At 45.4% G+C, this 17,596-nt stretch overlaps 1 protein-coding gene across 16 annotated transcripts in view; it reads left to right on the forward strand.

Moving 5' to 3' along the window:
* Positions 1-17,596, forward strand: part of TBC1D5 (TBC1 domain family member 5) — a 611,040-nt gene that overhangs the window by 581,981 nt on the left and 11,463 nt on the right. For all 16 annotated transcript variants that reach the window (XM_043966947.1, XM_043966952.1, XM_043966957.1 and 13 more), the window contains 3 exons: positions 754-853; positions 13,162-13,241; positions 14,368-14,550. In XM_043966947.1, the coding sequence (XP_043822882.1) occupies positions 754-853; positions 13,162-13,241; positions 14,368-14,550 (363 nt within the window). The remainder of the gene's footprint in view (positions 1-753; positions 854-13,161; positions 13,242-14,367; positions 14,551-17,596) is intronic.

The raw sequence follows: 17,596 nt of genomic DNA on the forward strand, positions 1-17,596 counted from the left end.
TGGTGAGCCCTTTGACCTGCTAGACATGCAGTCTGCTGCGTGGTCACTTCTGTTTCTGGACCCAAACTTTTCTGTTCTGTCAAGGCCCTGCTGCTTGCAGCATACTGTGCCCAGAGATGTAGCTAAAGATTTTCTTACAAACAAAAGAGGGTGGCCTATTATTAATCACGTTCATATGCTAGCCAAATAATTTTATTTAATTCTTAATGTGTTTACCTCCAAATTCTCTCTAAAATATTTATCCCTGCATGATCCTCTCTCATTTTGTGGAACAAAGGATATATATGGCTTGTTTTATGGGCCCTTATGTGTGTTCTCAAATAAAAATCAAAGCCATTTTAGTGCTTTGGGAGCACTAAGCATTTTAAGAGATCTTCCTTATCACCCTCTTGTAGATTCTTGGGATTTTGTTTCATACACCTGCCTCTCACTAGAAAAAACGTAATTTATAATAACCTGCCTCCAGTGAGCATGGAGCTGTTTGTGAAATTCATTGAATATTTATTAAGCAATTTTTTTCTCAATATTTTTGCTTAATATTGGTTGAGTGTATGAAACACCACTAAATTATGAAATTCATAGACTAGGCCTGCTCTGTTCCCCTACCTCCTTCTGACAGGTTTCTGTCATACACCAAAATCAAATTAATTTTTCTCTTTATAATGTTCTAACCTGTTTGAGGATGCTGGGAGTTTTACTTTTTAGTTTTGTTTTTGTTTGAATATCTTGATGGGTTATTTTATTTTATTTTAGGAAGAAGAATTAGAAGCTCAAATTTCATTTCTTCAAGGACAGCTGAATGACCTAGAGGCCATGTGCAAATACTGTGCAAAGATGATGAACACTCACCTGGGTACGTGAGTACTCTGGCTTCGGCCCTAGGAAAGGACCTTTTCTTTTTTCTTTTTTTCTTTTTTTTTTTTAGGCAGTGGGGGTTAAGTGACTTGCCCAGGGTCACACAGCTAGTAAGTTTCAAGTGTCTGAGGCCGGATTTGAACTCAGGTACTCCTGAATCCAGGGCCGGTGCTTTAACCACTGCGCCATCCAGCTGCCCACGGAAAGGACCTTTGAGTGCTGGCATACTTCAAACAAATTATGTTGGACAATTGATTTGTATCAGGCTTCAGGGGGCAGATCATCAGCTCTTGTGCCAGACAAGCTCACCTGTAGGTCAGTGATACCACCTGTGTTTTCTCCTTGCTGTTTGACACCTTGTGTCCCACTGTCCATTGGAGTGTCTGAGGGGCCCCTAGGTCATAGATTGTTTTGAACATTAAAAGGTCTTCCCCATGGGGTCTCTCGGGATGATCCTTCCTCCTGCTCCACCATTGCTGGTGTGGCTTCAGTGACTCCAGGACAGCTGTTTCCTAATGCAGTTCTCCCAACCCTGATGCTGCTTCCTCCCCACACACCCTGTCACAACTACCTTTGACACCAGATTCTCTGGTGAAAATTCTTCCCTTCACAAACCCAATTGGTCCCAGCATCTGTGACGCAGCTTCCTGGGCTGTGGCCAATAAAAAGGCTGTGAGCCTCTCAGACTTGGCAGGTGTCCAGGACACTGCCAGTCGTTATAGACCCCCTAGGAGGAGGGGGTGTGTCCAGAGAAGCTGGCCGCAATGCCTTGCTGGGTGGGCAGAGGAAAGCTCCGCCGTCTTTAGATGGTCAGGGACTCTCAGGTGCTCATTTCTTCCCCGGGTTGACTCTGCCCACAGAGAACCTGTAGCCTCCCTAAGCCGAGCCTCCATCTGTGTTTGCCTGGTTCACACTTCCCAGCAGCCTACCTGCAGGAGCTCTCTCACAGGAGGTCAGAGCACAGACCAGGGCCCTTGTTCTGTCAGTGTGTGGGCACCTGAATCAGCTCCGTTTGGCTCAGTCCCCACCTATTCCCCACCTTCTGGGCTTCTCGTTTTGTTCTCCATTTATGTTCATCATCACCCCAACACCAACCACTTTGTAGTGTTCATTTAGTGTGATTAAATCCCTGCATTGACCAGGAGGACTTCAGGGAGCCATGATCATGTTCCATGAATCCATCCATCTCCACTGGAGCTGTAAGAGGAGTCGGGCCCTCATTTCACGTTTTGGAAATCACCAGAGCAAGACTTAGAGGGAGGAAGAATTCTAGTGCTCCCCCAGTCCAACCCCTCCTGTTACAGACAAGGGTCACAAGGAGTCAGGAGTTAAGCCCAGACCCCCTGATCCCCACCCAGTCCTGTCACTGCCTTCCTTCCCTTTCATCTAGAGGCTCAGGGACACTGTGACTTGCCAAACGCTGCCCTGCCTGCCATCAGGAAGCTTACAGTCAGTGTGGGGAGAGGAGGATCCATCTCAGATGTCTAGTGACACACAGTGTGCAGACAGACCGTGGGGACCCTGGGAGTTAAGAGAAGGGACAGATCATTCTGGGCAGAGCCCGTTGGAGAAGGTTTCATATTGATGAGCAGCTTGATTACAGGGCTGAGGTAAACCTGGGGGAAAGAATTCCTGCAGAGGAAACAAAAGTAGCGACCGATTCCTTATCGCTGCTTACGTCCATGCTTTCTTTTGTACTTTGCCTATGTTAGGGTTATTTTGGGTGTCTTACCATAGCCTTTACCCACAATAAATTGCAGACTCCATGAGAACAGGGGCCAGATATTGTCTAACTTAATATTTTACCTCTTGCCTACCTCAGCATTCTGCACGCAGTAGGTACTTTAAAATGTTGTAGGATTAAATTATAGGAAGGTACCATGGCATCATCTCTTAGAAGGCTTTGAATGCAGAGTTACAGAGTTTTAACTTTACTCTTTCGACATTGAGGTGCCACTAAAATGAGTTGAGGAATCACTGGGATAAGGAAGAATAATCTGGTACAAGTTTAAAGCTTGGATTGTGAAGGGAAAGAGACTTGAGGAAGAAGGAGCTGTTAGTTTGCCAGGAGCTTCAGTGGGCGGGGGGGGGGGGGGGGGGGGGGGGGGGGGGGGGGGGGAGGGGGGGGGCTGTATTAAAGGGATGGCAGTTAGAGAGGAGAGATAGATGGAGGCTGAATTGGCAGGGCTTAGAGGCGATTAGATGCCATTGAGAGGTGAAGGAGAAGGAAGAAGCAACGATAACAACGTAGGGGACAGAATAAATAATGGTAGGTCCCATAGTCAGGAATAGTGAAGTTAGAAGGAAGAGAAGGCCTTGGGAAGAAGACAAGGTTCAGCTTACAATACAGTGAGTCTGAGGGCATCTAAGTAGAAATAACCTATGGGGGCAGCTAGGTGGCACAGTGGATAAAGCACCAGGCCTGGATTCAGGAGGTCCTGAGTTCAAATCCGGCCTCAGACACTTGACACTTACTAGCTGTGTGACCCTGGGCAAGTCACTTAACCCTCTGCCTCAAGAGGGTGGAGGGGGAAAGGAAAAAAAAAAATAACCAATGGGCAATTGGATATTCAGGTCTGGAGCAAAAGAGAATTCTCAGGACTCATGATCACGGTCCTCTGTCTTCATCTGCATAGAGAAGATAGCTGAAGACATGTCTGGATTAAACTGGCTAGAAAGAGAAGGGCAGAGGCCAGGGCACATGAGAACAAGGGTCCGTGTAAGAGGACCGAGAGTGTGGGGGCAGCGGCACAGATCTGCATTAGGAGACAGATGAGATCACAGGTTGGCTCCTCCAACAGTTATCCCAGGAACAAAACGACCAAAAGGAGTTTAAATTATACAGACTGTACCAAAAAGGCAGCCGGAGTGGAAAGGCTGCTGGATGGGGAGTCAGACCCCTCCTGACTGCTGAGTCTGTCGCCAGGCTTGAGCCGGTCCCTGATGAAAAGCAGCCCCAACTTCAGGCCCTACACATGCAGTCCACGGAAGAGCTTCTTTCTGTGGCGACACAACTTTGCAGATGACACAAAGCCGGGAGGGAGAGCTAATAGTAAACAGAGTCGAGATCCAAAAAGACAAGCCAAAGCCCTGAGCGAGACGCAGTAAGGATGAGGCCAGGGGGAGGGAACAAGCATCTATCAAGCACCCGCCATGTGCCAGGACCTCTGCACGTTCAGGAGGGAAGAGACAGTTGTTGGGAAGTGGTTTGACCCAAAGGGCAGCTAGGTGACACAGTGAATAAAGTTCTGGTCCTGGACGTAGGAAGATTCATCCTCCTGAGCTCAAATCTGGCCTCAGACACCTAAGTAGCTGTATGACCCTGGGCAAGTCACTTCACCCTGCTTGCCTCAGTTTCCTCATCTGTAAAATGAGCCGGAGAAGGAAATGGCGAACCCCTCCAGTATCTCAGACATCCCCAAATGGGGTCACAAAGAGACGGACACAAGGGAAAAACAAGTCTGACTCAAACTTAGTTTTGTGTTTTAGTAGACTTCACACTCAACAGTCAGCATTGTAATAGCAATAGCCAAGAAAAAGCAGAGCCATCTTGGGTTCTATTAAGAGATGCCTAGAATTTAGATCCAGATGGGGGTCCTGTGGCCTAGGACCACATGTTGGAGTGGGGGAGAGGGACAGTTATGAATGAATTTGACAGGGGGCAGCTAGGTGGTGCAGTGAGTGAATAAAGCACTGGCCCTGGATTCAGGATGACCCAAGTTCAAATCCGGCCTCAGACACTTGACACTTACTAGATGTGTGACCCTGGGCAAGTCACTTAACCCTCATTGCTCCATCCCATCCCTACCCCTACACCCCCAAAAAAGAATTAATTTGACAGGGCAGCTAGGTGGCACAGTGGATAAAGCACCAGCCTCGAATTCAGGAGGACCTGAGTTCACTTAACACTTACTAGCTTGTGTGACCCTGGGCAAGTCACTTAACCCTCATTGCCCCACCCTCCCCCCAAAAAAGTGTAAAAACTGTTCTTCACTAGCTTGCCGAACAAAAACAGGGGGGATTCCCATATGGCCCATGTAGTTTGTGGACTCCTCAATTCCCTCATTTTACAAGAGACCCAGAGAGGGAAACAAAGTACAAAACTTAGGCCACTGGAGCTGTGCAGTTAGTCTGTTTAATAGACAATCAGCCTCACAGGTGTGGACAGGATGATGGGCTCATTCGTGCCTTGGGCTGAAAAGGAAATGGTTTTCTTGACATGCCTCGCTTTTCCTTCTCCAACCCCTCCTGTGTCTGTTCCCTCCTCCTCTTCCCTGGCCCAGGCCACCTGCGTGCTCACCTAGTGCCAGGTGTGAAAGACAAGACGGGGTAGAGAGAAGATGCCCTGGGGGACCTTCCCTCCAAACCCCCCTGACCCTCTGCTGCTGTGCGGCCCCCGCCTGCATCAGAGGAAGCCAGAGAAGGGCCCCGACTGCACCAGCACCTCCACCCTTTCTCCAGGATGCGTAGGTGCCCCAGCTGCTTGGCATTCCCTTTCTCTCTCCGGGACACCTTAGATGCCAGGTGGCTGGCTATGTATGCCCTGGGCCTCAGCCACGTGCTGACCAGCTGCGGGAATGGCCATTTACAGTGGGGTTGGATGGGCAGCAAGTGACCTCAACTGGTACCTTTTTTAAGTTTAGATTTCTGTGCAAAGAGGCTGAGCCTCCGGCCTGGGGAAATCAGCATTTAGTGAAAATCTGCCGACAGCTTAAATCCTTTTAAGTCGTGCCCTGGAGATGATTTGCATGGCCTGTCAAGTGTCACCTCGGAAGATGTTGCCAGAGTAACAGACAAGAGTGTCCTGAGATTACCTGTAGAATCCATGTACAAAGTTCTGCATTTCCCTTTCAACTTTTGAATCTTCTGATCACGAAATGAGGTGCGTCAGCACTGTGAAAGTCAGCCTTCTTATCTGTCCCAAGGCATCAGTACACTTACCAAAATTAGTGTTGCTAAGACCCAGTCATCCTTCCCTAGGACTAGTGAAGGACCCGAGACCACCACTGTGCAGACTTGCAGGGTGCCTCAGCTTCCAGTAATCTTGAGGGCTCTTCAGTGGGGAGCAGCAGAGCAGAGACAAAGGAGAGCACCTCTCATTGAAAATGATGCACGGATGGGATTTTGTCCAAATGGCCTCTCACCACTAAATGCCTTTATTAGAGAATGAATGGCAGCCTCCGGCACTGTGGTGGCCACACTCATTAGGTGGGTGCCCAAAGCTAGTGGCCTTGTTTTGGCCAATATTCTAAATAAGTCAGACTTTGATTAGCTCCTTGTAATTTGCAGCATCCAAAGGTTAGGTAGGCACGGGTTGAAAAGGAACATTTTAATCAATCTTAACTTTTCCTGTCAAATCTAGGAGAATTGTCTAAGTAATCATTCTTCGTGTTGCCATGGTTATTCCTTCACTGTCATCCTAATTATTATGCAGAAAACCACTGATAATATTAACCTTGCTAACCAAACTTTGGCTATTTTTAGTTTTGCCATATTTCACGCCCAGACTGTACATGGGGAAGTAGCATACACGTATCCATTCAGTAAGCAGAAGATTTAAAAAACCACCAAGCGTTTATGGGGTTAGAGCTTTTTACCCAGTGACTCCAGCACCCAATACCAAAGCAGGCAACTAACTGTCCCAGGGGATGGGGAAGGAGAAAGGAAGGAAACAAGCATTGATTAAGCACCTGCTAAGCACATTACAAATGTTATCTCATTTGCTCTTCACCACAGAAGGGGTGGGGATGTACTTAAATGATGTAATCAAAGTAGTCCCAGGGAATACTTATATTTGCTTGCCTGCTAGACCCCAAGAATGGCAGAGTCCCAGTAGGCTTCATATGTTTTAGGCCCTAGCCACGTGCCTGATTTGATTTCCAGAGGCACATGCTTCAGTAAAGGGTTGTCTGGCTGGGTAGTTAATTGCTGGTGGCTGGGAAGCCTTTGAAGCTTTCAAATGAATCTACAGACTGTTTTCCTGAGTGATCACCAAGTGGTAGCTATGAGTAAAAGAAGAGAATTGTTTAGTTCTTTTACTGCTGGAAATCATTCCTATGTAGATCTGCCTGTAGATATATTATAGAAGACAGTCCTCGTGCTTCACAGAGCTTACAAAATGGCAGGAGGAGAAGACAAGTCACAAATAACAAGGCAGAACATAAGCACCAAGGGGCAGCTTGGTGGCGCAGTGGATAAAGCACTGGCCCTGGAGTCAGGAGGACCTGAGTTCAAATCTGGCCTCAGACACTTGACACTTACTAGCTGTGTGACCCTGGGCAAGTCACTTAACCCTTATTGCCCCGCCAAAAGAAAAGAGTATAAATAACATGATATTGATTAAAATGGCATATATGCCTAAAAGGGGAAAAGAAGGAAAGAACAGAAGCAGCAGAAGCAGCGAGAGGTCCAGTGAGGATCCTGAGGACTCTTGTAGATGAGATCCTTGACCGCACTAAAGCATTGTCTTCAGGAGCAAACCATCTGTTTACCCACCCAAACCCCTCATCCCCTCCTAATTCCTTGGCCCTAATGATTGGTCTGGGATAATGGGCAGCTTCTGCTGTACTTCCCATTTCCTTGTTCTTACCTCCAGTTCATGAGAGCTCATTGTCTTTTACTCTTCCACATCAGTAACTCATTAAACATGTTTCATGTATAACATTCTACTGTATTGGAGGGAGGAGAAGGATCAAAAATCAAGGCTAACCTTTCTATAAGCTTTTTTTTTGTGGGTCAGTGAGGGTTAAGTGACTTGCCCAGGGTCACACAGCTAGTAAGTGTCAAGTGTCTGAGGCTGGATTTGAACTCAGGTTCTCCTGAATCCAGGGCCAGTGCTTTATCCACTGCGCCACCTAGCTGCCCCCTCTATAAGCATTTACTATGTGCCAGGCACTTTGCTAAGAATCTTATAGTTTTTATCTCATTGCATCTTCAAAACAACCTTGGGGGGAGGTCAGCACTATTATTATCACCCGTATTTTAAAAATGAGGAAACTGAAGCAAATAGAATTTGTGACTTGCCAAAGATCATGGTGCAGTTTATGTGTCTGATACTAGATTTGAATTCAGGACTCCCTGACTCCAGGCCCTAGAATACCACAGAAATTAGAGTATTTAAGACTTAGAGTAAGGGTCTTTCCCCTCAAGGAACTCCAATGTAGTTGGGGATAGACAGCATAAGCAAACATGAAAGAAATTTAGGAACCTTTAAAAAGAAATAGAAAAAAGGAATTGATATCATGCAAATTGCATGTTACTTATAAACAGAATTAGAGTGATGGGGGTGGGGGAAAATGTGTTAGTAAAATGGGACTTGCTGGAGAAAGTCTATTTTTGAGCTGAATTCTGAGGAAAAGGGAGATTATGGATTGACAGGTGAGAAAGGATGGGACCTGAAGGGACAGAAATTGAGTTACATGTGATAGATAGGAGTATTGGGGGCCTGGGAATAGAGTAATTAGAATTTCCTCAAGGGCAGGGACTAGGCCTTAAATTTCTTTGTCTTGACTTGTCAGTGTCTAGCAGAGTAGTCTCCCTATTAATTGGGGTGCTTTAAATTGTGGTAATTGGTGATAACTATGGGGTTATATTTCTCTTCTTTTTATGCCAGCCATTTTTGATTTGGTGAAGACAATTATCTTCCATCCGCTTATCCACAGAGGAAGTAAGGTCTTAAGAAACTGAAAAATTACTTTGTGTAGAAGCTTTCATTACACTTAGATATACAGGTCTATTTTTGTGGCATTGACATTTCATTTAAAACAGCCCTGTCACTATAGTTATTACACAGATGGGTTCCCTTGCAAAATTCCCTGCAGAAGGAGTTAGTCCTTTTTAAAAAAAAAAAAAAAACTTCCATGCTACACTGATTTCATAAACGTATGCCCATACATTAATCTTTGAAGGATCTGTTATTTCATTGGTGTGGGTGTCCCCACCACCACCATACAGTGTTGTTTTCAAGAGTTGTCTTCAAGAGTTGTCATGGATGAAAGTCATCTCCCTGCAGCCAACCAGCCAAGTGATGGCTCTCTCCAGACTTAGCACGGCCAGCCCTCTGGCGATGGTCCTATTTGAAGTTTTACCAGCCCATTCTTGAAGATTTACCAACTTGTAGTGCCTTTGAGATCTTGTGCCCTGCACAAGCATGGTCTTGGAGAGTTCACTGCACAATAAAGACATCAAAATAAGACCTAAGTGGACGATAAACATAAAACACCGGAATAGCCAAAGCATCCAGATAACTTACTCTACCTTCTGTTCACACAGACAGAACATTTTTTAGCATTAGGGATTTTCTAGCTTAATTCTTACAGTGGTTACTCACATATTTCAAGTTTCTAACTTCAGTGTTTTAAGATATGAATGTTTCACATGGAACTTTCCATTTCACATGTATGCAGAACTTCCTGAAAAGTTCTATGGAAATGTAATGTTTATAAATGAAATCCTATTCATACTAGGGAAACCGGCTATTTATGGGAGATCTGTGGTGAATCTTTTTTTGGTGGGACAGTGATTTGCCCAGGGTCACCCAGTCAGTAAGTGTCAAGTGTCTGAGGCTGGATTTGAACTCAGGTCTTCCTGAATCCAGGGCCATTGCTTTATCTACTGCGCCACCTAGCTACCCCCAGTGAATCTTTTAAAAGTCCTTTTTCAAAGTAACTAAGTGCCCTAAGTAATCTTTTTTTGGGGGGTTGGATATTTATTGATCACATCTTCAAACAAGGATATCCCACGTGGCTGAACCATGTCTCTAATAACAAGGTTATAGTTTCAGTTCCTGCTTAGGCCAGTAGACTTGCTTCTGTGCTATTGTCACAGACCACATCATTAACCTTGGTCTGTCACCTTGCAGATGGGCTTGATCATGTATGTATGTATGGGGGGATAGGGTGAATCCACAAGAGATTGTGAGTGGATTACCAAAAATTCTTTCCCATTCAGGGAAATGTAGCTCAAAGCACATGTTCGACAGATGGTGCCTTCGTGCACAGAGGATGGCATTGTTATTTTGTCGTTAAAGCAAGACATAACTATATATATTTATAGATGCTAGAGTTTTTCTCCAGCACGATCCATCATTGTATGTGATTCAGCGTTAGATGGATCTATCTTAGCCCCATCAAAGAAAGGTGCTAGAAAAATGAAATGTGCCATCCGGCGGTCCTGAAAGATGGTGTCACCATGAGACTTGTTCATTTCTTCACTCATATCCCTGAACTGGAATCACACAAAGAGAATCACTTATCACAAAGCACCACTTTCCCCACCCTACATTGGCACATCCTTCCCCAGCCATTCCCCCCTCCCCAACTCTGTGTGTGTTTGTGTCAGGAGCAACTGAAGAGACCTAGAAAAATAAGTGGAATAGCAGAAGACTGCCAAAATGAACTTGCTCCCAAGGGTGTGATTTCGACAGACTTAAAATAAACACAGATACTAAAATCATTCATTTGTGCATTCATCAAGAACTCTCCACCTAGGCCTATCTCTACCTGAACTATAATGGACACAAGGTTCCCACCCTTGAGAGTAGACAAGATGTATAGACAGGCAAAACTGACATGTCTGGACATCAAAAATAGAAATATTTATTGCATCTTTCCAAAGAAAAAGGCACTCTCTGTTATTTCTTCTTCCCTCTCTCCCTTCATTCTAGCTTAACTCTGAAAAGGACCAAGTTTAAAACGATGCTTTTAATTTCTACCCATGTGTTCTTGGAGGGAGGAAGAAATCCCAGGGCATAATTGTGTACTTGTGTTTTCATAATTATTCCAGAGAACTGAAGAAGATATTGGTAGGGTTCAGTTTAAAAATCACTAGAGTAAAAAAGTCAACGTTTTCTTTTTTGAAGTCACACTGTTCTGATTCTCTTCATTATCCTACATTTGGATGTGTCTTGTTGACTTCATTTTGTGTGTGTGTGTGTGTGTGTGTGTGTGTGTGTGTGTGTGTGTGTTTTATTGAAAGAACAAATTGTTACAGGCTTTTAGTGAAACCAAAAACATTCACCCTGTAATTGTATCTATTATTCCATCCCTGTTTCAACCAGCTTGCTCTCTTGTGTTGGAGTATGCTTTCTATTAGCTTAACACAGCAGTCAGGGATTGGGCATAAATAAAAACTGTACCCTGTTTCTTCTCCCCATTTACATTCACTCCCGTAGTACATAAAAGGCCCAATCAGTCGGCTTTGTCCCTGTGGGGAGAAGCATGGGCTGGCTGTGCCTTTCTACTAAGTCCTCAGCCTGCCAGTAAGCAGGCGGGTGGGGGTCTCTGCCCCACCCTCACTGGGTTTATGGGTTTTGAAATGCAGATGCCAAGAGAGCTGTGGGCCCTGGCTGGGTTACCATATCAACAACCTTGTCTAACTCCAGGTGCGGGGAAGTACTTAATACAGTTTTGTGGTGGTGAATAGCGCACCTCAGCGAGCCTCAGCACACCAAGGGCGCACTGTGCGCTGCCTATTCTGGATGCCTGGAGAATTGGGAGGGGTGATTTCTAGTTTAACATTTGCTCCTTGAGGGTAGGAACCACATCTTGTCTAATCCGCACACTCCCCCCAGCTCTGGGCACAGTGCCCTTCCTATACTGTGGGCATTTGATAGATATTGATTGATTAAATCTTTTTTTTTTATTATTTTTTTTTTTAGTAAGGCAATTGGGGTTAAGTGACTTGCCCAGGGTCACACAGCTAGTAAGTGTTAAGTGTCTGAGGCCGGATTTGAACTCAGGTCCTCCTGACTCCAGGGCCGGTGCTCTATCCACTGCACCATCTAGCTGCCCCCTTGATTAAATCTTTTGGTAGAATCAATGTAACCCTTCAGACACTGCAGCCCTGCTTCTTCCCTACCCCCACCCCTAAAGGTTGAGTCAGTCGGTGATCTGTACTCAAAGCCAGCCAAAAATCGTGTTACAAGATAGGATGGTCAGGAGTGGTAGTTTGTCTTCTGTGCCCCAAAAACAGTTTTATTGAAGCAGAATTTCAGTTTTTCAAACCAGACAGTTGTGCTAGTGCCGGGCACCTTCCCTTTACTGGGCAGAGGACAGGGTGAGAGCAAAGGAAAATTCAAGGTCAGGTGTGTTTGCTGTGGCCTGTTTTCCCACTAGAGTGGTGGCATCTGAGGTCTGATGAAATTTATGATTGGATTCATGGTTTTGTCTCTAATATCTTGGGCTGGTTTTTGTATTTCATCTGTTTTCTAAAAATCTAATTACATGCAGCTTCCCTCCCACCTCTTGCCCCCCACACACACACACACACACCACAGTTAGAGGGATTTTTCTGGCAGTAATATGTAGCTTTTTGGGAGATGGCTCAATAAAAATACGGATAAAGCACTGGCCCTGGATTCAGGAAGACCTGAGTTCAAATCCTGCCTCAGACATTTAACACTTACTAGCTGTGTGACCCTGGGCAAGTCACTTAACCCTCATTGCCCTGAAAAAAAAATTTTTTTTAAATGATGATGATGGAAAATGGGAACAGACAATGTTGAAAGTTTTCTGAAGACAACTACTTAAAGTCAACCATGCTGGATATTCATTAAAAACTACCTGACCCTGCATTCCTACACAGGAGAGCAGCAACTTAACTTCTCAGTGATCTAGGCCAGAGCTTCTCAAAGTATGGGCTGAGAAGCTGGACAGGTCCCCAAGACCCCTTTAGGGGTTCCAAGAGGTTAAAACTATTTTCATAATAATACGAAAATATTATTTTCCTGTTGAAATACTCTCCCTTTTTCTAACTACATATCTGTGTGAGTCTAGATTTTATTCATGTATTTCAATAAAAACAATGTATCACAACAGATCGAATGCAGAAGCAGAGATAAGAATCCAGCTATCTTCTATTAAATCAGACATTTTAAAAATTTGCAAAAAAAAAATGTAAAGTGCTACCGTGCCACTCCCTAAATTTCTAAAGTTATTTTTCATTAAAATTTGTTATTTAATGAATTAGTATTTTATAAATCTATCCGTTAATTTCTGATGCATATTGTTAAGTACTGATAGATAAGACTCACCTCAGTTTTTAGGGATGTCAAAGGAAAATTCAAGGTCAGGTGTGTTTGCTGTGGCCCGTTTTCCCACTAGAGTGGTGGCACCGGAGGTCTGATGCCCTCTTCTCTTCAGTGCTCTGCTTCTCTAGGTTTTCATCGCCGCGCTCTCCAGCTTCTCCTGCCTGTCTGGTCGCGCCGTCTCAGTAGCTTTTCCTGGATCTAGACATATACAGCCCCTCGAGGCTCTGTCCTCTGCCCCATCATCATCATCATTATTATTATTTCGGTTTGTCTTTCAGGAAACATTCAAGATGTCATATTACAGGAGAATTTGGAGAAAGAAGATGAAATACTGGTCTCGTTAGCAGGGCTAAAGCAGGTACGCGTCTTTAAATTAATTCCTCCCTTTTTCATGTCCACGGTGTGCACTTTGCACCCACTTTGGAGGCTCCCAGTGTGTACATCAACATGGCCCCCTCAGGGCAGCATTCCTATGCTCAACTGTGCTCCAACTGAAGCACATCCTGTTTCCTCTCAAGCCCCTGCCCTCTGGCTGCTGCATCTTCTCCTGCCACACCCCTGCTCCTCCCCCAGCTAGCAGGCCTTACACAGGCACCCTCTCCTTCCCACTTCCATGGGCACTTGGGCCCTCCCCCACACTTAGCACCCACTCATCACAGATATTTCTGGCAGGTTCCTTTTTTTTTTTTTTTTTTTTGGTTTTTTTTTGGCGGGGCAATCGGGTTAAGTGACTTGCCCAGGGTCACACAGCTAGCAAGTGTCAAGTGTCTGAGGCTGGCTTTGAACTCAGGTACTCCTGAATACAGGGCCAGTGCTTTAACCACTGCGCCATCTAGCTACCCCCGGTTCCTTTTCATAATATTCCTAATGTTGGCTCTTCCAAAACTAATGCCAATAGGGTATCTTTGCACCTAAATTTAAATAAGCCCAGAGGCCTTGGTATATGCCAGGTGCCTATGAAAAAGTCTGAGCCAGGATACAGATGGGCACTGGCCACCCTCAGGTCTTGTCCCTGGCTTTACCCTTGTCGTTGGAGGCGTTTGAGGTGCGTAACGTTGACATATGTCTAGAATATCAGAAGGTGACTCCGATGGGAGGAAGGCCCGCTGTTGGATGGCCCTGGGAGCCTGCCACGCTTATGACACTTTGGCAGGAGCACCGCCTACCCTAGTCATGCCCAAGCCAGCCTCAAAGAAGAAACTGCTTGTAGCAGTCTGGTTGAAGTGTTGTAGAGACTGAGCTATTGGGTTTTTTTGTTTGTTTGTTTTGTTTTGTTTTAGTGAGGCAATTGGGGTTAAGTGACTTGCCCAGGGTCACACAGCTAGTAAGTGTTAAGTATCTGAGGCCGGATTTGAACTCAGGTACTCCTGACTCCAGGGCCGCTCTATCCACTGCACAACCTAGCTGCCCCTGAGCTATTGTTTTTAAAACACACCAAAACCTCATTCACTGTTTTCATTTCTTTTCCTCCTGTTCAACAATAGATCAAAGACATTCTAAAAGGTTCCCTCCGCTTCAACCAGAGCCAGCTAGAAGCTGAGGAGAATGAGCAGATCACAATAGCAGATGACCATTACTGTTCCAACAGTCAGAACAAAGCCTCGGTCGACAGTGATGGCATCCCTGCCCCCCTGGCTTGGAAGCAGCCTTTCCAGGCGCCCCATCAGGTACAAGAGGTCCAGGGAGATGGGCTTGGTGCTTGGCACTCATTTGGCTCAAGTGCACGGGGGATAAAAATGCAGCTTGAATAGTTCTACTCTCGGCACATATTGGTTCCTGCTGTTCAGTACACACAGAGAACTTGTTTGGCCTTGATGCAGATTAGAATACTGGGAGAGATGCTGAGGGAGACCCTGAGCTTAGATTAGACACCGTCCTGCCGCCTTGGGCCTGACGGTCTGTGACTGTGAATTACAGAATACTACTATGACAATACTGCTTTGGCCTTTCCTCATCCCTGTCCTGGCATCCAGAGCCCCACACCCACCTGGGTGGTGACTGATTACTACCCTGGGCTTCCCTCTGTCGGGGTTAGTGCCTTTTTTCTCTTTCACATTCTGAGAGAGGAACCCTGATTTCTCTGAGATACACGTTCTTCACAGAAAGATCTGGAGAGGGACCTTATCGACTTCCATTCTGTAAGGAATGTGCATAGTACGATTCATTCAGGTCACAAGAATATTCATTTACACTCATGTTTTTGAGTTCCCAGTAATATCTGTCTGATCAGTTCATTCATTCATTCAGCCTTCTTTGAGCATCTTCTCTGTCCTAGGCCCCAAGAGGGAGTCCCTGCCTTCATGGAGGGATCTAGGGCCTGGACACAAATATAATAGGCAGAAGAGGATCCGTACCCCAAATCCCAGGGGAGGGGGCTGTGGATTGACAGAAGGGAGTCTCCTCCAGTTATAGTGAGGGGAGGGATGAAATCAGAGAGCTGGGCCTTGATTGTATCAACTGGAGATGGCAGGTAAGGATATGGAAGAAAGGCAGGCGCCGGGTTTGACAGATAAGCTGCTCTGGCTGAAACACGGGGAATGTGACCTGGAACAGTGGGAGAGAAGACTGGGATTAGGGGAGCCCAAGCTTTGAATGTTCATTCAGTAAAGTAGATCTGGAGACAGCAGGGAGCCAGGGAAGGTTTTTGAGCAGGGGAGAGATATGATCATAAGAAGAAAATAGCTCAACTAAAATAGAGACAAGATCACAAAGAAGATAATTTTATTTTTGTTTTTAGTTTTAGTATAAAATCAGTTTGTAAATGGGGGTGGGTGGGGCAATGAGGGTTAAGTGACTTGCCCAGGGTCACACAGTTAATAAGTGTCAAGTGTCTGAGGCTGAATTTGAACTCAGGTCCCCCTGAATCCAGGGGCAGTGCTTTATCCACTACACCACCTAGCTGCCCCTACAGTTTGTAAATTTGATATGTTTGTGACAGTTATCAAGGAAAGGTACTTAAGTGGTTTACAAAACACAGGGTGTTTCCCTCTGATAAAGTTAATGACTTCTGGAATGAGTTTAAGTTTCACATATAGTCAGCATTGTACATTGTGCAAGGTCCATACTTTCATCCCATTTTAAGTAAACCTTGGTGTCTGGAGTATTTTGAGTATGGGGTTTTTTTAACTAAAGAGATTATCACAAAAGACTGAACAAGAATTCGTTAACTCCTTTTGAAAACCTAAATGAATCAAGTCACTGCCACAGTTCTTCCTAGCTGTCAGGTAGTAATTTCATTAATATGAGATTATTAAAACATACCTTATCTACAGAAAAAAAATGTGTTTTTGGCATCAGTAATGGGGCAATCTATATATTGATGTATTTATTTCATATGTATTTAAGATTACTTTGCTTTTGAATTTAATATTATTTTTAACTTTAGGATATAAACATAAGTGACTTCTAAAATAACCTGTTTTTCTTTGGGGGGGGGATGGGCAGAGCAATAAGGGTTAAGTGACTTGCCCAGGGTCACACAGCTAGTAAGTGTCAAGTGTCTGGGGCCAGATTTGAATTCAGGCCCTCCTGAATCCAGGGCCAGTGCTTTATCCACTGCTCCACCTAGCTGCCCCCCTAGTGAGGCATTCATAATCTAGGATCTGGAAGCCTGTAGGTAGGTAGGTGGGTGGGTGGGTAGATGGATGGATGGGTGGGTGGGTAGATGGATGGGTGGGTGGGTTGATAGATGGATGGATGGATGGATGGATGGATGGATGGATGGATGGATGGATGGATGGATGGATGGATGGATGGATGGATGGGTGGGTGGGTGGGTGGATGGATGGATGGATGGATGGGTGAGTGGATGGATGGATAGATGGATGGATGGGTGGGTGGATGGATGAGTGGGTGGGTGGGTGGGTGGATGGATGGGTGGGTGGGTAGATGGATGGGTGGGTGGGTGGATGGATGGGTGGGTGGGTAGATGGATAGATGGATGGGTGGGTGGATGGATGAGTGGGTGGGTGGGTGGGTGGGTGGATGGATGGGTGAGTGGGTGGGTGGATGGATGGGTGAGTGGGTGGGTGGGTGGATGGATGGATGGATGGATGGGTGGGTGGGTAGATGGATGGATGGATGGGTGGGTGGGTGGGTGGATGGATGGATGGATGGATGGATGGATGGATGGATGGATGGATGGATGGGTGGGTAAATGGATGGATGGATGGATGGATGGATGGATGGGTGGGTAAATGGATGGATGGATGGATGGATGGATGGATGGATGGATGGATGGATGGATGGATGGGTAGGTGGATGGATAGATGGGTGGGTGGGTGGATGGATGGATGGGTGGGTGGGTGGATAGATGGATGGATGGCAGGGTGGAAGATAGATGGATGGATGGATTTTAATATATTCATTTCCTGTGTATTAATGTTAAGCTGTCTCACAGTTAAACATACCAGGGCAGACCTTCATCTCGTTTCATTGCTGAAATGTCACTAACTCATTTTAACACTGAAAATGTTCCCACCTGAGAGCATAAGTTGCAGAGTAGGTGACAGTCACCAATAGTAGAGTAAGTTCCTGACTGGTAATTCCTTACACTGATGAAATTTCAGGGCCAGACAAGAAAAAATTGAAAATGGTAAAACCTTTCCACTGAATTTCATTATTTTAAGAAACAAACTTATCAGTGTGGTTTCTGTCATACAGAAATACTCCAGGAGCCTACTTTAGCTTATGGTTAAGATGCTGACAAGATGT

Source organism: Dromiciops gliroides, chromosome 5, assembly GCF_019393635.1.
Source record: "Dromiciops gliroides isolate mDroGli1 chromosome 5, mDroGli1.pri, whole genome shotgun sequence".
NCBI lineage: Eukaryota > Metazoa > Chordata > Mammalia > Microbiotheria > Microbiotheriidae > Dromiciops > Dromiciops gliroides.